This window comes from Mustelus asterias, chromosome 8, assembly GCF_964213995.1.
Source record: "Mustelus asterias chromosome 8, sMusAst1.hap1.1, whole genome shotgun sequence".
NCBI classification, from domain to species: domain Eukaryota; kingdom Metazoa; phylum Chordata; class Chondrichthyes; order Carcharhiniformes; family Triakidae; genus Mustelus; species Mustelus asterias.
In genome coordinates, this window is record NC_135808.1 from 4,159,712 (window position 1) to 4,180,570 (window position 20,859).

General features: G+C 46.9%; 1 protein-coding gene across 1 annotated transcript; it reads right to left on the reverse strand.

Annotated features, from left to right (window-relative positions):
• Window positions 1-578: 578 nt before the first annotated feature.
• Window positions 579-19,648, reverse strand: LOC144496764 (histone H3-like centromeric protein A). Its single transcript, XM_078217289.1, has 5 exons — window positions 19,580-19,648; window positions 17,933-18,155; window positions 10,730-10,848; window positions 8,996-9,073; window positions 579-1,826 (listed from the first exon to the last, which is right to left on the reverse strand). The coding sequence occupies exons 2-5, from the start codon at window positions 18,141-18,143 to the stop codon at window positions 1,692-1,694; spliced, it is 543 nt and encodes a 180-aa protein (XP_078073415.1). The 5' UTR covers window positions 18,144-18,155; window positions 19,580-19,648; the 3' UTR covers window positions 579-1,691.
• Between the last annotated feature and the right edge of the window lie 1,211 nt (window positions 19,649-20,859).

Genomic DNA, 20,859 nt, shown 5'->3' on the forward strand with positions numbered 1-20,859 from the left:
AGTGACTCCCAACCTATTCAACTCCACCCAATCCCATCACCAGAATACCAGTCACTTAAAACCCAACAAGCGGTGGAGGGGGAGAGAGAGAGAGAGAGAACACGACAGGAGAGGAGGGGGACAGGGGAAGACCTGTGGATGAAGTTAATGGTTTGGATGGGCCTTACCATCTGGGATTTCTCCCTGAATATCAGCTCCCTCCCACTGGAGGTCACCAAACCAACCCTGCATTGAAACCACCGACAACAGCTGCTCGAGGCTGCTTTCTCTTCAAAACTTAAAAAATATACATTAAAAATCTGGTTTATCTACAGAAAGGTCCAGCAGTTAGAAGCATCTGGTACGACGCACGTGTATGAGGCAGGAGGGCAGAGCGGACATGGGCTTGCATTCAATGGCCCAGCGACCGACCCCTTCCCCCCCTCACACCCCCAAGTGCTGGCTCTAGCTCTACTCCTCCTGATCTAGTGACAGAGCAGTCAGGATTTACATCACGTTGATCATAATCTCAGCTGGAAATCCCTCTTCCCCCCACCCCACCTTCCCCCCACCCCCATCACTCCCTCCTCCAGCCGCTGAGGAAAGGTCAGTGTGAATGGTGACAGGGCTGCCGTCAAAGTTAACTCAGCTCAGAGGTGGTGTGGGGTTAAAACAGTGATGTAAACATCCCCCTCCCCTCTCCACCTCTGTGAAGATTTACACGTTGATGGTTGTGGACTGAGCAGAGCTCTGATCCGATAACCTAGCTATTCCCGATTTACATTGGGATCAAAGACAGCCCAGCTGGAGGCAAAAGCAATCGAGAGTTTGTACACTTAGTGCTTCGCCTTGGTACAGACGAAACCCGGGCAGCAGCAAGGGAGAGATCTGCAGCCAAAGCTGACGCCGATTAAAGCCACGAATGCTCGGCGGAGATCGCCACCTCCAGCCCCCCCACCCCCAGCAAGAGGCACCCCAACAACCATAGATCAACCAGTGACAGCTCTAGACTGGACGGGGTCAGCAGTGGGTGTGTGCAGGGGCAGAGCGAGAGGTGGGGAACCAGGGAATCATAGAATCCCTACAGTGCAGAAGGAGGCCATTCAAGCCTATCGAGTCTGCACCGACCACAGGCCCTATCCCTGTCTCCCCACACATTTACCCCACTAACCCTCCTGACACTAAGCGGCAATCTAGCATGGCCAATCCACATAACCTGCACATCTTTGGACTGTGGGAGGAAACTGGAGCACCCGGAGGAAACCCACGCAGACACGGGGAGAATGTGCAAACTCCACACAGACGATCACTCGAGGCTGGAATTGAACCCGGGCTGTGAGGCAGTAGTGCTAACCACTGGGCCACTGAATCAGATGGGGGAAATCTGCATTGCAGATTGTAGGGTGTCGAAGCTACACTAAATAACAAATGGGCTGCTCAGTGGTGCTTCCATTGGCAAAGCGGAGCGACAGTATAAAAATATAACAAGATTAAGATTCACAAGTCACAGAACGAGCTACGCTACAATAATGCAACAGGCTCTGTGTAAGAGTCGGATGGCGGGGGCACTGAGCAGGTCGCAGTGCCAGACCACAGCTCTCATAGCCCTCTACCTCCGCCGTAGAGTTTTGTTAGTTTGAGGATTGGACAGCAGCACAGGATCAAAGCTGAATGGAGAACTCTCCCTCTCTCTGTCTGTCTGTCTCGTTCCCTTAGCCCAGACCCTCCTGGATGCCCCTTATCTTGCGGGCCAGCTGCACATCTTTTGGGAACAGGGTCACTCTCTTGGCGTGCAGGGTGCAGAGGTAGGCATCCTCCAGGAGCAGCACCAGAAACGCCTCGGAGGCCTAGGGAGAAACAAGAGGAAGAACAAACCCAGGGGGGGGCATTAGGATGTGGTTTCCGAGAAGAGAAGAGTGAAGGGAAAACAGGAAAAGACAGATCTCGCATTTATGTAGCGCCTTCCACAACCTCAGGACATCCCCGAGCACTTTGCGGTTAATGGAAGTGCAGTCACTGCCATCAGGTGGAAAAACAGCAGTCAATATGTACACAGCAAGATCCCACAAACAGCAACACGGTGACACGGTAATGCGTTGCGTTATTTTAAACAGTGTCATGTTGGAGGGATAAACCTTGACCCAGAACACCGAGGGAGAACCACCGGCTCTTCTACACAGGAGTTTGTGTCTCCTTAGTATAAACTTTGACATGTTTTAGAACAGTTGTTATGCTAATCCCATCACCCAGGGTTACAATGACACGCAGGAGAGGTTGCCAACTCTAATTGAGCCTATTCCTGGAGGTTTTATCACCACATGGCCACCTCGGACATTCATTCCCTCTAGAATCACTACCTTAAATAGAAATCACACACATACGGAAACAAAAACACTTCTCTTAACTTTTGCTCAGAGCTGTATTCAGGTGATTAAATTCCTGGAGACTGCGGGATAATCCTGGACAGTTAGCAACCCAAAAAAGGGAAATAGAAAGTGCTGGAAATACATAGTACAGTTTAAAGAAAAGTAAATTTAGCTCCATTTAAACATAAAGAACAAAGAAAATTACAGCACAGGAACAGGCCCTGGTAAATCTTTTCTGTACCCTCTCCAAAGCCTCCACATCCTTCTGGAAGTGTGGCGACCAGAATTGGACACTATATTTCAAGTGCGGCCGAACTAAGGTTCTATAAAGCAGCAACATGACTTGCCAATTTTTAAACTCAATACCCCGGCCGATGAAGGCAAGCATGCCGTATGCCTTCTTGACTACCTTCTCCACCTGCATTGCTGCTTTCAGTGACCTGTGTACCTGTACACCCAGATCCCTCTGCCTATCAATACTCCTAAGGGTTCTGCCATTTACTGTATATTTCCTATCTGTATTAGACCTTCCAAATGCATTACCTCACATTTGTCCGGATTAAACTCCATCTGCCATCTCTCCCCCAAGTCTCCAACTGATCTATATCCTGCTGTATCCTCTGATGGTCCTCAAGTGGGTGAACTTGCAGCGTGGATCAGTACCTGGGACTTCGATGTTGTGGCTATTTCAGAGACATGGATAGAGCAGGGGCAGGAATGGATGCTGCAGGTCCCGGGGTTCAAATGTTTTAGTCGAAGTAGGGAAGGAGGTAGAAGAGGGGGAGGGGTAGCATTATTGGTCAGAGATTGTATCACAGTGTCAGAGAGGAGGTTTGATGAGGACTTATCTGTTGAGGTAGTATGGGCGGAGATTAGAAATAGGAGAGGAGAGGTCACCCTGTTGGGAGTCTTTTATAGACCTCCTAAAAGTTCTAGAGAGGTTGAGGAAAGGATTGCGGAGTCAATCCTGCTTAGGAGTGAAAGTAATAGGGCAATTGTTATGGGGGATTTTAACTTGACTAATATTGACTGGAATTGTTATAGCTCTAGCTCGTTAGAGGGGTCAGTTTTTGTTCAAAGCGTGCAGGAAGGTTTTTTGACTCAGTATGTAGAAAGGCCAACTAGAGGTGAGGCTATATTGGATCTGGTGCTGGGAAATGAGCCAGACCAGGTGCTAGACTTGGAAGTTGGTGTGCATTTTGGTGATAGTGACCACAATTCAGTTACGTTCACCTTAGTGATGGAAAGGGATAGGCATGAACCTCGGGCCAGTGGTTTTAGCTGGGGGAAGGGTAATTATGAGGCTATTAGGAGAGAATTAGGAAACATAGGTTGGACTAGGAGATTACAGGGACTGGGAACGTCCGACATGTGGAGTTTTTTCAAGGAGCAGCTACTGCGAGTCTGTGATAGGTATGTCCCTGTCAGGCAAGGAGGAATTGGTAGGGCTAGGGAACCGTGGTGCACCAAAAAAGTTTCTTTGTTGGTTAAAAAGAAAAAGGAGGCTTATGTTCGGATGAGACGTGAGCACTCGGGTAGTGCACTAGAAAGCTTTAGATTGGCTAAGAGGGAGTTGAAGAGCGAGCTTAGAAGGGCTAAAAGGGGACATGAGAAGACTTTGGCGGATAGGGTTAAAGAGAATCCTAAGGCGTTCTATAGGTATGTCAAGAACAGAAGGTTGGTTAGGGCAAGTTTAGGGCCAGTTATAGATGGCAGAGGGAAGTTATGTGTGGAACCGGAGGAGATTGGTGAAGCATTGAACCAATATTTCTCTTCGGTGTTCACGCAAGGGGACATGAATATAGCTGAGGAGGACACTGGGTTGCAAGGGAGTAGAATAGACAGTATTACAGTTGATAAGGAGGATGTGCAGGATATTCTGGAGGGTCTGAAAATAGATAAATCCCCTGGTCCGGATGGGATTTATCCAAGGATTCTCTGGGAGGCAAGAGAAGTGATTGCAGAGCCTCTGGCTCTGATCTTCAGGTCGTCGTTGGCCTCTGGTATAGTACCAGAAGATTGGAGGTTAGCGAATGTTGTCCCATTGTTTAAGAAGGGGAACAGAGACTTCCCCGGGAATTATAGACCGGTGAGTCTCACTTCTGTTGTCGGCAAGATGTTGGAAAAAATTATAAGGGATAGGATTTATAGTTATTTGGAGAGTAATGAATTGATAGGTGATAGTCAGCATGGTTTTGTGGCAGGTAGGTCGTGCCTTACTAACCTTATTGAGTTTTTTGAGAAAGTGACCAAGGAGGTGGATGGGGGCAAGGCAGTGGACGTGGTATATATGGATTTTAGTAAGGCGTTTGATAAGGTTCACCATGGTAGGCTTCTGCAGAAAATGCAGATGTATGGGATTGGGGGTGATCTAGGAAATTGGATCAGGAATTGGCTAGCGGATAGGAAACAGAGGGTGGTGGTTGATAGTAAATATTCATCATGGAGTGCGGTTACAAGTGGTGTACCTCAGGGATTTGTTTTGGGGCCACTGCTGTTTGTAATATTTATTAATGATCTGGATGAGGGTATAGTTGGGTGGATTAGCAAATTTGCTGATGACACCAAAGTCGGTGGTGTGGTAGACAGTGAGGAAGGGTGTCGTAGTTTGCAGGAAGACTTAGACAGGTTGCAAAGTTGGGCCGAGAGGTGGCGGATGGAGTTTAATGCGGAGAAGTGTGAGGTAATTCACTTTGGTAGGAATAACAGATGTGTTGAGTATAGGGCTAACGGGAGGACTTTGAATAGTGTGGAGGAGCAGAGGGATCTAGGTGTATGTGTGCATAGATCCCTGAAAGTTGGGAATCAAGTAGATAAGGTTGTTAAGAAGGCATATGGTGTCTTGGCGTTTATTGGTAGGGGGATTGAATTTAGGAGTCGTAGCGTTATGTTGCAACTGTACACAACTCTGGTGCGGCCGCACTTGGAGTACTGTGTGCAGTTCTGGTCCCCACATTACAGGAAGGATGTGGAGGCTTTGGAGAGGGTGCAGAGGAGGTTTACCAGGATGTTGCCTGGTATGGAGGGGAGATCCTATGAGGAGAGGCTGAGGGATTTGGGATTGTTTTCGCTGGAAAGGCGGCGGCTAAGAGGGGATCTTATTGAAACATATAAGATGATTAGAGGTTTAGATAGGGTGGATAGTGATAGCCTTTTTCCTCTGATGGAGAAATCCAGCACGAGGGGGCATGGCTTTAAATTGAGGGGGGGTAGTTATAGAACCGATGTCAGGGGTAGGTTCTTTACCCAGAGGGTGGTGAGGGATTGGAATGCCCTGCCAGCATCAGTAGTAAATGCGCCTAGTTTGGGGGCGTTTAAGAGATCCGTAGATAGGTTCATGGACGAAAAGAAATTGGTTTAGGTTGGAGGGTCACAGTTTTTTTTTTTTTTTTTAACTGGTCGGTGCAACATCGTGGGCCGAAGGGCCTGTTCTGCGCTGTAATGTTCTATGTTCTATGTTCTATCGCTATCCGCAAATCCAACCTCAGTGTCACCCGCAAACTTACTAATCAATCCAGTTACATTTTCCTCCAAATCATTTATATATATTACAAACAGCAAAGGTCCCAGCACTGATCCCTGAGAACACCATTTGTCACAGCCCTCCATTCAGAAATGCACCCTTCCACTGCTACCCTCTGTCTTCTTTGACCGAGCCAGTTTTGTATCCACCTTGCCAGCTCACCTCTGATCCCGTGCGCCTTCACCTTCTGCACCAGTCTGCCATGAGGGACCTTGTCAAAGGCCTTACTGAAGTCCATGTCGACAACATCCACTGCCCTACCCTCATCAATCATCTTCATCACTTCCTCGAAAAACTCGATCAAGTTCGTGAGACACGACCTCCCCTTCACAAAACCATGTTGCCTCTCACTGATACGTCCACTTATTTCCAAGTGGGAATAAATCCTGTCTCGAAGAATCCTCTCCAATAATTTCCCTACCACTGACGTAAGGCTCACCGGCCTCTAATTACCTGGATTATTCTTGCTACCCTTCTTAAACAAAGGAACAACATTGGCTATTCTCCAATCCTCTGGGACCTCCCCTGTAGCCAGTGAGGATACAAAGCTTCTTCACAGAGTTTTGTCTTTGCTGTTTCCAGATGCCCAAGGGTGACATTTCCAACATTTCATCCTCTGATTATTATTAATTTTTGAACAGTTACGCTGGTGTGTTTCTCGATTCTATCGGAATCTGGGAATGCTGATCTCTCCAGGTGGATTATCCCACTCTGGAACTACAAAAGATTGTGAATGTAGCCCAATCCATCATGCAAACCAACCTCCCATCCACTGACTCTGTCTACACTTCCCGCTGCCTCGGCAAAGCAGCCAGCATAATTAAGGACACCACACACCCCCGACATTCTCTCTTCCACCTTCTTCCATCGGGAAAGAGATACAAAAGTCTGAGGTCACAAAGCAACCGACTCAAGAGCAGCTTCTTCCCTGCTGCTGTCAGACTTTTGAATGGATCTACCTTGCATTAAGTTGATCTTTCTCTACACCCTAGCTATGACTGTAACACTACATTCTGCACTCTCTCCTTCCCTTCTCTATGAACGGTATCCTTTTTCTGTATAGCGCGCAAGAAACAATACTTATCACTGTTTGTTAATACATGTGACAAGAATAAATCAAATCAAAGATTTGACACTGGAACACAGAGAGACTCCATCACAGCAGCTCAGCAGCGCCACTCACTGGGCACTTGTTGGTAAACACAGTCAGAAATCTCACAACACCAGGATAAAGTCCAACAGGTTTATTTGGTAGCAAAAGTCTCTCGCTGAGCAGAGACGGATAGCCAAGTTCCGTACACATGAGGACGGCCTCAACCGGGATCTTGGGTTCATGTCACACTATCTGTCACCCCCATGACTTGCCTGGGCTTGCAAAATCTCACTAACTGTCCTGTCTGGAGACAATACACATCTCTTTAACCTGTGCTTCACCCTCTCTCCACTCACATTGTCTGTACCTTTAAGACTTGATTACCTGTCAAGACCCGCATTCCAACCATTATTTTATAAATTGAGTTTGTGTCTTTATATGCCCTGTTTGTGAACAGAACTCCCACTTACCTGACGAAGGAGCAGCGCTCCGAAAGCTAGTGGCTTTTGCTACCAAATAAGCCATTGGACTTTAACCTGGTGTTGTGAGACTTCTTACTGTGTTTACCCCAGTCCAACGCCGGCATCTCCACATCATACAGTCCTGACACCAACCAGATTCAATGAGGAACTTCAGTGACAGGACACAAAGCAAAGGGGTGTGGGACCCCAGCACGACCAGCCTTTAAAAGAGCCAGCACAGGCATGAGGGGCCGAGTGGCCTCCTCCAGTGCTGCAGGTCTCTACAATTCTCTAACACTGCCGTCTCTTTCCAATGCTCCACAATGTGGGTTTGGCCATTAGGCCTGAGTGAGGTTAAGGAAGGTTCTCCAGCACAGGAACAGCCTCGATGAGAGACATCAGGACAGGAGGGAGTGGTCGCTATCTTGTTTAGTGTTCCCTCCTCTTTCAATGCATAAGAACATGTTAAATAGGAGCCGGAATTGGCTGTTCAGCCCTTCGAGCCTGCTCCACCTTTCAATAAGATCAAGGCAGATCTTCCAGCTCAACTCCACCTTCCTGCACTATCCCCAAATCCCTTTGTGCCCCTCCTGAGCTTTGCTTCTTGTCCAGCCATTCGGATTGTTTTTACACTCTCACACGCTCCGCCCCTCGCTAGAACTGCTCAGTCCATCTCGTATGGTTTAAAACTTGTGATTCCCAACATTACTACATTCCCTCCGAAGATATTTCAAGATCGTTGAAGAAAGGATGTTGCCAAAGTTTTTCCCCTTGCACTCATCAGAACAAATACAAGAATACCAAATTTCAAACAATCACAACGATCTATACTACAATGGAAAGGGTGCTGATTGGTCAGTAAGTTGATTCTGATTGGCTGAAGTGTTGCCATGAAGAAAGCAACATGGAGCTATAGCCCCCCCACCGCCCCCCCCCCCCAAGCATTTGGGTAATTAAAAAAATGGCCAAGCCTTGAACATATTCTTTTCCTTTGCAGAGAATGGCTCCTTGCCTATAGGTCACTCCTCGCAAGTGTAGATGATCTTTGGGAGATTATATTTGCCTTGGCCAATCACAGTCAACTTGCCAACCTGCGACATAAATTCCCTACAGTATAAATTGTGGGGATGGTTTGAAATTTGGCATTCTTGCATTTGTCCTGATGAGTACAAGATGAAAAATTTCAGCAAAATGTCTCTCTTTTCAGCAAGCTTCAAGTTCTGTATCGCCAAGCGAATATTTCAGACTGTTCCTTAACTTTCTTGTTTTTTGGTCATTATAAAGAAAATAAAAGGTTGTAATCAGGAATTAAGATTTAGAAAAGTAATCAGAGTCCTTTTCACTCATTTTTTAATTACCCAGAAGCTTGGGGAACCTATAGCTCCCCATTGCTTTCTCCGTGGCAACACCTCAGCCAATCAGAACCAACTCATCAACCAATCAGCACACTTTTATCCTGTAGTGTCAATTGTTGTGATTGTTTGAAATTTGATTTTCTTGTATTTGCCCTGATGAGTATAAGTGGAAAAACTTGTCTATCAATCAAGACACACGTGTTTGATAAATGCTTTACCTCCTGCAATGCCAGCAAAGCGTTGGCTTGCCATCTGAACTCAATGCCCCGGGTGAAACGAGCGGCTACTTCACGGACCTGGAAAGAAAGAATTCAAAAAGACCATTTGTTCTCAAGCACTGAGTGTCCTCCCCCCAACCCCCCAACCCTCTCTCCGCCGTGCCCCTTAGCCCTTTTCCAGCCTCGTCCATCCAATCCCACCGAAAATCCAAGGGGCTTGCCAGAGTGGATAGTGGGAGGAGGTTTCCTCTTGTGGGGGAAGAAGCTAATAACTCTGAAGCTCTGAAGAAGAGCCACACAGACTTGAAGCATTAACTCTGTTTCTTCCTCTTGTTTAACTGTGTCGCCTAGTGCAAAATGTTAACTCTTTCTGCCTTCACAGATTCCACCAGACCTGCTGAGTTTTTCCAGAATTTTTTGTCTTTATTTCAGATTTCTAGCACCCGCAGTATTTTGCTTTGATTAAAAATAAGAGATTTCACTTTGAGGACGGAAGTGAGGAGGATTTATTTGTTATCTCCGCCATTAGTGTGAAATTCTACTCGCCAGAAAGCAGCGGAGGCTGGGCCACTGATCAATCATAGAATCCCTACAGTGCTGAAGGAGACCATTCAGCCCAACGAGACTGCACCAACTCTCTGCTAGTGTGTTTTATCCAGGCCCTCAAGGTGGAGTTAGACTGAGTTTTAGACTGAATTTCATTCAGGTGGGGGAACAGAGGATGCAGACAGGAAAGTGGAGTTGAGACCACAACTGGATCAGTAATGACCTTACTGAATGACAGGACCAGGCTTGAATGGCCGAGTGGCCTACTCTTCTCCTACGTCCTTTGCTCCTACACTTAAATCATGAGGGGCATAGAGAAGGTGAATAGCCAAGGTCTTTTCCGCAGGGTAGGGGAGCCCATAACTAGAGGGTGTAGGTTTAAGGTGAGAGGGGAAGATTTAAAAGGGACCTGAGGAGCAACTTTTTCACACAGAGGGTTGTGCGTATGTGGAATAAGCTGCCAGAGGAGGTGGTAGAGGTGGGGACAATTATAACATTTGGACAGGTACATGGATTGGAAAGGTTTAGAGGGATATGGGCCAAACGCAGGCAAATGGGACTAGTTCTGTTTTGGAAACCTGGTTGGCATGGATGAAGGGCCTGTTTCAATGCTATATATCCCTATGGCACTCACAATTTTAGCTCCTCTACCCAATCACATTCCATGCCAATTTTCCTGATATCTAAAGCTCATCATCCCTGGTAGTATCATCTCTATAATCTCCACGGTTCCCTCTGCAAGATCTGGACACCCTTCTTGAATGCAGGACATTCCAAAAGCTCGACATCATATTCCATCTGTTTCAGCATTTACATTTCTGCTTAAACTTCTGGCCCCTATTTATAAAATGTAGGATTGAGGAATACTCATCCTAGCCTTCCTGCTTTTAAGAGTCGTGCGTATCTCAAACCCCTCCGAGCCTCTCTGCTCCTCGGCTTCTCTGGAAATTTTACCATTCCCTCCAAACTCTGGTCACTTTTCTCCATATTAAATTGAACACCCAGCTGTACGTTTCCTAATTCGAGACCGCTCTCCTGATATATCACTCTGAATCACCAGTGAAGAGAAGGTTAATATCCTGCCCCCGACACCCAAATTTGGATCCCACGTGACTGGAATTTCCACATCGCATGGGATTGACCCACTTGGACCCCTGTCCTTCAGCCGCAGATTCTATTGCCACTCACCACTCTGCTGAACGGCAGTTTGCGGATAAGCAAATCCGTGGATTTCTGATACTTGCGGATCTCCATCAGGGCCCTGGTGCCCGGGCGGAACCGTCTCCGATGGGGAGGTGGTGGAACTCCTGCAGATAGACAGACGTATTTTTCACTAGACAGGTAGCGAGGAGCAAGCCTCCCTTTGCAACACCCATCACAGGAACGCGGTAACCTCCGGGCAGCACGCTGGTGAGTATTAGTTGGCCAAGCACCCAGTCCCAGGGAAGCTGAGCTGGCATTGCTAATAAAGTTTCTGTGGAAAGGTTCGGGGAGTTTGGCCTCATTCTTTGAGATGCCAACATGTCACAGGGTGGCTTGAAGATCTGCTGAGCAAATTGAGAGCACCACACTACTCTTGTTCACATCCAGTGAACAAGAGCAGCGATCTTTATACTGACCATTCGATCAATAATTCACACCTACACAGGGCAGAAAGAAAACATCAAATACGTTACATATAACAAAGCAAAATGCAAGTAAAGGAGGAAGGATCTTGCATGTCGCTGGGTCAAAATTCTGGAGCTCCCTCCCTCGCACTACTGTGGGTGTATCTACAGCTCAGGGACTGCAGCGGTTCAAGAAAAATTAAAGTTAAAGTTTATTTATTAGTCACAAGTAGGCTTACATTAACACTGAAATGAAGTTACTGTGAAGATCCCCTAGTTGCCACACTCTGGCGCCTGTTCGGGTAACACTGAGGGAGCATTTAACATGGCCAATGCACCTAACCCACAAGTCTTTCGGACTGTGGGAGGAAACCGGAGCACCCGGAGGAAACCCACGCAGACACGGAGAGAATGTGCAAACTCCACACAGACAGTGACCCAAGCCGGGAATCGAACCCGGGTCCCTGGAGCTGTGAGGCAGCAGTGCTAACCACTGTGCTGCCGTGCCGCCTCATGCTCACCACCACCTTCTCTGGGACAATGAGAGATGGGTAACAAATGTTGGCCGAGCCAGTGACACCCACATCCCAAGAATGAATTTTAAAAATGATTTCAACAATAATTCCAAACCTCAGGACATTGCAAAAGCTCTTTCCAGCTACTGAAATCCTTGTTGAAGTATGGTACCTGCTGTCAGACAATGCTGCAGTCAATTTATACACAGCACACTCCCACAAACAGCAACGGAAGAAAAGCCAGGTAACTGATTTCCTTTCCAGTGATACTGGCTGAGAGGAGCTCCCCTGCTCTTCACCAGATAGGATCCTGACATCTCAATGAAACACAAGATCCTGAAGGAGGTTTGACAGGATAAACACTGAGGTTGTTTGTCCCTGTTGGGGAATCTAGAAGACGGGGTCACAGTCTCAGGATAAGGGGAAGATTAATTAGGACAGGGATGAGGAGAAATGTCTTCACTCGAAGGATAGTGAATCTTTGGAGGATTGAAAGCAAGCATGCAGGTACAGCAGGCAGTTAGGGCACAATGGTACATTGGCCTTCATTCACAGAGAACTTGATAACAGAAGCAAGGATGTCTTACTGCAGCTGTAGAGGGCCTTGGTGAGACCACAACTGGGGCAGTGTGTGCAATCTTGGTCTCCTTTCCCAAGAAAAGATATACTTGGCATTGGGAAAATGCAGTGAAGATTCCCCAGATCGTTTCCTGGGATGGTAGGATTGTCGTATGAGGAGAGATTGGATTGACTCATCCTGTATTCACTTGGGTTTAGAAGAATGAGAGGGGATCTAACTGCAACATATACAATTCTGACAGGGCTGGACAGACTGGGTGTAGGGATGTTGTTTCCTCTGGCTGGGAGGGGTCTAGAATGAGGGGGAGGTCTTAGTTCAGGGTGGGGCATTTAGGACTGAGATCAGGAGAAACATCTTCACTCAGAGCTTGGTGACCCTGTGGAATTCTCTGCCACAGAAGGAGTGGAGGCAAAATCACTGAATATATTTAAGGAGGAAATAAATCAAATTCTAGACAATAAAGGTTCTGAGGGTAATGGCGATGTGCAGCGATAAGATAGAGGATCAGCCATGATCATACTGAATGGCAGAACAGGCTCGAGGGGCTGAATGGCCTTCTCCTGCTCTCTATGTCTCTATTTACCACCCCATTATCTTCAGGGATCTGGGGACATACATTCAAGCTCCTTCTGTTGCTCAACTCTTGCAGAATGACAGGAACATTTTTCGGTATTCTGCCATTTATTCTGCATTCCTTCACCTTGCTGGTCCTGCCCAGTGCTTCACCTCACACTGCTCTGGATCAAACCCCATTTGCCATTTCTCTGCCGATCTGACCACTCCATCGATATTTCGCTGCAGTCTCCAGCTTTCTTCCTCATCACCAAGTACACGAACAATTTTCAGATCGCAGCTGCAAACTTCTCAATCATACCCCCCTACGTTTCAGTCCAAAATAAGGGACCCGATACTGAGGCTGGTGGAAACTCACTGGAAAGAACCTGGAAAGTGCCTTTAACACAATGAAATGTCTCAAGGAGTATTATTAAACAATGTATGACACCAAGCCACGTAAGGAACAATAAGGTCAGATGACCGAAACCCTGGCCAGAGAGGCACATCTTAAGGAGCGCCTTAAAGGAGGAAAGATGTAGGATGGGAATTCCAGAGCTTGGGATTCAGGCAGTCGAAGGCACAACCACCAACAATAGAGTGATTATAAGTGGGGATGTTTCGGGGGGGGTCAGAATGAAAGGAACACAGAGGGTTAGGGGGCTATAGGAGATTACAGAGATAAGGACGGGCAAGGCCCTGGAGGGATTTGATAACAAGGATGTGCATTTGACAATCAAGTGTTGTTTGAGCGGGAGCCATATGGGCCAGTGAGCGGCAAAACCGGGATTTTCTGCCAGTTAAGACACGGGCAGCAGAGATCTGGAGGACTGCAAGCATGTGGGAGAGCAGCCAGGAGTGAGCTGGAATAGTCGAGTCTCGAGGTAACGGAGGCATGGATGAGGGTTTCAGAGTCGATGAGCTGGGACAGAGGTGTATTCAGCGATGTCAAGGAGGTGGAAGAAGGCAGTTTCAGTGATGGTACAAATATATGGTGGGAAGTTCACCTTGTCAGAAAGAGCAGGAATCAGCCACTGGACCCCTCGAGCTCACTCCATCAATCAATAAGATCATGGCTGATCTGATTGTGTTCTTAACTCCAATTCCCTGCCTGTCACCCCTAACCCTCAACTCCTTTCTCAATCAAACATCTATCCAAATCAGCCTTGGATATATTTATTGATCCAGCCTTCGCTGCTGACAGAACACGAACAACTCGCTGACAGCTGGAATTCTTCCTCATCTCCTTCATAAATGGGAGACCCTCATTCTAGATTCCCCCTTGAAGGGAAACATCCTCTCAGTATCTCTGTGTGATGTTCCCTCACAATCTTGTACAGGGGCATAAGAAATCGGGCCGGGGTAGAATATTCAGCCCATCGAGTCTGATCCACCAACCAATATGATCGTGGCTGATCTCCGGGTTCAACTCCATTTTCCTGACCATTCCCCATATCCCTTAATTTCCTGAGAGATCAAAAGTCTGTCTCTCCCAGCCTTAACTGGATTCAATGATGGAGCATCCACAACCCACTGGGCAGGAAATTCAATTTCAGTAAGATTAACTCTCTTTCTTCTGAACTTTAAGACATAGGGCCAAACGGCACAACCTTTCCTCATAAAATAACCCCTTCATCCCAGGAACCAGTCAAGAGAACCTCCAATGCCTCCAATACAAGAGCGTCCCACATAAAGTGACCAAAACTGCACACGGTGTCTAGTTGTTTTCTCACTAGTGCCCTGTACAGTTCCAGTAGGACGTCCCTGCATTTATATTTCATTCCCCTTGCTAAAAACACACCATTTGCCTTCCTAGTTACTTTCTGTACCTGCTTGCTAGCTTTTTGTGAATCACATACATGGACACTCAGATCCCTCTGCACCACAGCATTCTGCAGTCTCTCTCCATTTAAACAATATCCTGTTTTTCTATTCATCCTGCTGAAGCGGATAACATCACATTTTCCCACATAATACGCTATCAGCCAAAGTTTTTACCCTCATTTAACCTATCTATATTTTCTCTATTGTTTCTTGAAACATGGGCTCCACTGGCGAAGCTAACATTTGCTGCCCATCTAATTGAACTGAGTGGCTTGCTAGGCCATTTCAGAGTCAACCACATTGCTTTGGCTCTGGAGTAGGCCAGACCGGGTAAGGACGGCAGATTTCCCTCCTTTAAGGACGTTAAACATAAGGACTAGGAGCAGGAGGAGGCCATCTGGCCCCTCGAGCCTGCTCCGCCATTCAATAAGATCATGGCTGATCTTTTTGTGGACTCAGCTCCACTTACCCGCCCACTCACCATAACCCTTAATTCCTTTACTGATCAAAAATTTATCTATCCTTGCCTTAAAAACATTTAATGAGGTAGCCTCAACTGCTTCACTGGGCAGGAAATTCCACAGATTCACAACCCTTTGTGTGAAGAAGTTCCTCCTCAACTCAGTCCTAAATCTGCTTCCCCATATTTTGAGGCCATGCCCCCTAGTTCTAGTTTCACCCACCAGTGGAAACAACGTCCCTGCTTCTATCTTATCTAATACCTTCATAATCCTATATGTTTCTATAAGATCTCCCCTCATTCTTTTGAATTCCAATGAGTATAGCCCCAGTCTACTCAGTCTCTCCTCATAAGCCAACCCTCTCAACTCCGGAATCAACCTAGTGAGTCTCCTCTGCACCCCCTCCAGTGCCAGTATATCCTTTCTCAAGTAAGGAGTCCAAAACTGTACACAGTACTCCAGGTGTGGCCTCACCAGCACCTTATACAGCTGCAACATAATCTTGCTGTTTTTAAACTCCATCCCTCCAGCAATGAAGGACAAAATTCCATTTGCCTTCTTAATTACCTGCTGCACCTGCAAACCTATTCCTTGAGATTCCTGCACAAGGACACCCAGGTCCATTTGCACAGCAGCATGCTGCAATTTTTTACCATTTAAATAATAGTCCATTTTGCTGTTATTCCTACCAAAATGGATGACCTCACATTTACCAACATTGTGCTCCATCTGCCAGACCCTCGCCCACTCACTTAGATTATCTGTATCCCTTTGCAGACTTTCAGCGTCCTCTGCACACTTTGCTCTGCCACCCATCTTCGTGTCATCTCTGAATTTTGACACACTACACTTGGTCCCCAACTCCAAATCATCTCTGTAAATTGTAAACAATTGCGGTCCCAACACTGATCCCTGAGGCACATCACTCGTCACTGATCGCCAACCAGAAAAACACCCATTTACCCCCACTCTTTGCTTTCTGTTCGTTAACCAATCCTCTATCCATGCTAATACATTACCCTTAACACTGTGCACCTTTATCTTATGTAGCAGTCTTTGGTGCGGCACCTTGTCAAATGCCTTCTGGAAATCCAGATACATCACATCCACAGATTCCCCATTGTTCACGGCACATGTAATGTTTTCAAAGAATTCCACCAAATTAGTCAAACATGACCTGCCCTTCATGAACCCATGCTGCATCTTACCAATGGGACAATTTACATCCAGATGTCTCGCTATTTCTTCCTTGATGATAGATTCAAGCATTTTCCCTACTACAGAAGTTAAGCTAACCGGTCTATAGTCATCTGCCTTTTGTCTATCTCCTTTTTTAAACAATGGTGTCACATTTGCACATTTGTTAATGGACCAGATGGGGTTTTACAACAATTTATGATAATTTTATGGTCACCATTATCAAGACTAACTTTGTATTCCAGGCTTATTAACTGATTTTAAACTCTACCTTGGTGGGATTTGAAACTGTGTCCTCAGAAGAACGGCCTGGATCTCTGGATTGCTAGTTCAGTGGTGTTACCATCACACCACATCACATTGAGGAGGCAGACTATATCCTCCTCAAAACTTGTTCTGTAGCCCATCATCATATCATCAGCAAATTTTACTACAATACAGTCGATCTCTTCATGCATGTCATAAATATAGATTATAAATAGCTGAGGCCCCAGCACGATGGCACAGTGTTTTAGCACTGCTGCCTCACAGCACCAGAGACCCAGGTTCAATTCCAGCCTTGGGTGACTGTCTATGTGGAGTTTGCATATTCTCCCCGTGTCTCCACGGGTTTCTCCGGATGCTCTGGTTTCCTCCCACAGTCCAAAGATGTGTAAGTTAGGTGCATTGGCCATGATAAATAGTTCCTCATGTTCAAAGATGTGTAAGTTAGGTGCATTGGCCATGATAAATAGTTCCTCATGTTCAAAGATGTGTAAGTTAGGTGGATTAGCCATGGTAAATGCGTGGGGTTACAGGGATAGGGCGGACGGGATAGGACCTGGGTGGGATACTCGGTGTAGACTCGATGGGTCAGATAGCCTCTTCCTGCACTGTAGGGATTCTATGATCTTTGTGGCACTCCACTAGTTCATTTCCTGTCTTGAAAACAACCCATGTATCCCAAGTCTTTGTTCAATCCTCTATCCAATGCTAATATATTACCACCAATGCCCTGGGTTCTCATCTCACCGAGTAACCTTTAACATGGCACCTTATCAAATTGAAAATCACAGTACACCACATCCAATGGTTCCCCTTTATCCATCCTGTTTATTAATTCCTTCGTGAACTCTAATAAATCCGTCAAGCACAGATTTGATTATTTCTAGAATAAATATTGTGGCCTACTCCTTTTGTATCCTTCTCTCCCTGTCAGCAAATATCAGGAAAGTGAGCTGCCTTGGTAATGGCTGTCCTTCCTTAAGCCACCTTTCATTAATAGCTGTGACAGCATACTTCCAAGTGTCTATCTGTACCCTCAGGTCAGGTCCCTCATTCACAGATTGAAGTATGTAAAGCACTCATCACTGAAACTCTTTATTCCCTACTTTCTAACTTGTAGTTTCTGGGCATTCCATACTCACTCACTAATTTTTGTCGTTGATTTTCAGTTTTGCATCTCTTCCTTCCCAATTTCTACTCCGGTTCCTATTCCTACTCTCAAGCTGGCTCGGTCATTTTAGGGAATCCTTCCATATTGGATTTTTTTGGTTTTCACTGCTAAGTCCTATTTTGGAAACGGTGTGGTCAGTCATCTCAACTCGTCAGGAATGGGAGGTAAAAAGGGGGGAAATATAGTGCAGGGAGAATAAAAAGCTCTCAAACTGTCTTACTTGGTCTTCGCTGTGGGCTAATTGGGGATCTCCTCCGGGGGCTGGTTAGTGTCCTCCTCCCTTGCGATGGTCTTACAGGAGACCTCTCAGGGGAAGCCCTGACTGGTGGTCTTCTCCTGTCTGGCGAGACTGCAGGAGAAATTCTCAATGGCGATCGCCTCCTTGGCGTCTGCCCCCTCCGTCTGGCAGCTCCTTGAGGTCTCCCAGTCATTATTGTTGCAATCTATGATGAAAAGTTTAAGAAATTAAACTGACGGTTGAGAAAAGGAAGATACAGAGTGCATCAATGTGAAGTCTTATTTCCAAGTGCTTCACTTTCAGACATTCTTGGGCCTTTTGAGCATTAAGCACAGGTTAAAGAGATGTGTATTGTCTCCAGATAGAGCAGCCAGTGAGATTCTGCAAGTCTACGACAACGGATGAATGAACACCGCTCGACAATCACCAGGCAAGACTGTTCTCTTCCTGTGGGGGAGCACTTCAGCGGTCACGGGCATTCAGCCTTTGATCTTCAGGTAAGCGTATTCCAAGGCGGCCTTCACAACACACGACAGCGCAGAGTCGCTGAGCAGAAACTGATAGCCAATTTCCACACACATGAGGACGGCCTAAACCGGGATCTTGGGTTTATGGCACACTATCAGTAACCCCCACAGCTTGTCTCCTGGACTTGCAGAATCTCACTGGCTGTCCTGTCTGGAGACAATACACATCTCTTTAACCTGTGCTTAATGCTCCCTCCACTCACATTGTCTGTATCTTTAAGACCTGGTTGGTTGTAGAGATTCGCATTCTAATCAGTATTCTGTAACTTGATTTTGTGTCTCCGTGCCCTGTTTGAGAGCAGATATCCACTCCATCTGACGAAGGAGCAGCGCTCCGAAAGCTAATGGTATTTGCTGCCAAATAAACCTGTTGGACTTTAACCTGGTGTTGTTAAAACTCTTACTGTGTTTACCCCAGTCCAACGCCGGCATCTCCACACCCGAACAGGCGCCAGAGTGTGGCGACTAGGGGATTTTCACAGTATCTTCTTTGCAGTGTTAGCGTAAGCCTACTTGTTTTGATTTGCTTTTGATGACATTAATAAAATAAACTAAACTAAAATCTGGGAAGCAGAGCTAGACAGGAATGGCAGTTCTGATACAACTGCAATCGAATATTAAAATGTGACATCTGCTGCAAGACAAAGTTTAGTTTAAAGTTAATTTTATTAGTGTCACATGTAGGCTTACATTGACGCTGCAATGAAGTTACTGTGAAAATCCCCTGGTCGCCACTCCAGCGCCTGTTCGGGTAACACTGAGGGAGAGTTTAGCATGGCCAGTGTACCTAACCAAGACATCTTTTGGGCTGTGGGAGGAAACCGGAGGAAACCCACGCAGACACGGGGAGAACGTGCAGACGCCACATAGGCAGTGACCCAAGCCGGGAATCGAACCTACATGAACTTTTATATTGATATATTTAACTAATGTTTCAGGCCCAGCCCCCTACAGCTCCAGTGCCCAATCTGACAACTCCTCCACGCTGCCAGGGACATTTAACCCGGTGAGGCCTAGACATAGCTCACCTGGGCACAGCTCACCTGGAGCACCCGCCTCTCCCCGCGCGTCTGCAGCCCCGCGCCTGCGCCCCGCCGCTCACCTGCAGCCCCGCGCCTGCGCCCCGCCGCTCACCGGCAGCGCCGCCGCTTGTCTCCGCGAGCTGCGGCTCCCGCTGTCAGATTCAAAAAATGCGGCTCGCGCCGTCACCAAGGCAACCGCGGATTCCGACGGTTGGCAGAGGCGTGACGTCACGAGGGAGCGGGGGTGGGTCTTCTGCCTGCTCCTGCTGTCCAATCGGATAAGGGGGAGGGGGGGAAGGCGTCAGAGGAATCGCCCCTTTACTCCGGGTCTGCGACTGATTGGCGAGCGCAGGAGGCGGAGCCCTGCAGGGGCGCCGCCCATAGAGCCCTTCCAATTGGACTAGAGGCACATCCAAGGTGACGGACAGGGGAGCGGACCAATGGTATTGGCGGAGGTGCCTCTGATTGATAGGTGGCGTCAGCAGCAGGGAGGCTGAGACTGGAATTTCCATGTTGATGCAGGAGACAGAAATTTTACCCTTATTATTTATTTACCCTTATTATTGTTCGTACCCCTTGGGAAAAGATGCACTTCTGGTTTAAATGAATTCGACAATTGTTGATCTATGAAAAAGAATTGCATTGGTATACCACCTTTCACATCCTCAATACAGCACTTTAAAATAAAAGTTTATTTATTCGTCACAAGTAAGGCTTACATTAACAATGCAATGAACTTACTGTGAAATTTCCCAAGTTACTACACTCCAGTGTCTGTTCGGGTCAATGCGCCTAACCAGCACGTCTTTCAGAATGTGGGAGGAAACTGGAGCACCCGGAGGAAACCCACACAGACACGGGGAGAACTTGCAAACTCTGCACAGACAGTGACCCAAGCCAGGAATCGAACCCAGGTCCCTGGTGCTGTGAAGCAGCAGTGCTAACCACTGTGCTACCGTAAAACACAGTTACATTTAGATAGCGCCTTTCACATCCCCTACTCTAGCCTCAGCAGGGTTGTAGGGTCACAAACACAGATGTGATGAAAGATGGACTTTGGATTGCCTCCTGTAATTGAATGTATTCCTGGAGGTTTCATCACATAACTAGTGCAGACTCGATGGGTCAAATAGCCTTTTGCGACGTAATAACTCTGTGAACAGGCTCCTGCGATCCATGATGTGGAGATGCTGGCATTGGAGTGGGGTAAGCACAGTAAGAAGTCTCACAACACCAGATTAAAGTCCAGCATAAACCTGTTGGACTTTAACCTGGTGTTATGAGACGTCTTACTGTCCTGCTATCCAGCCATTAATCGCCCTTGTGATGCACTACTTCCCTATGGCAAATGGACAGCAAA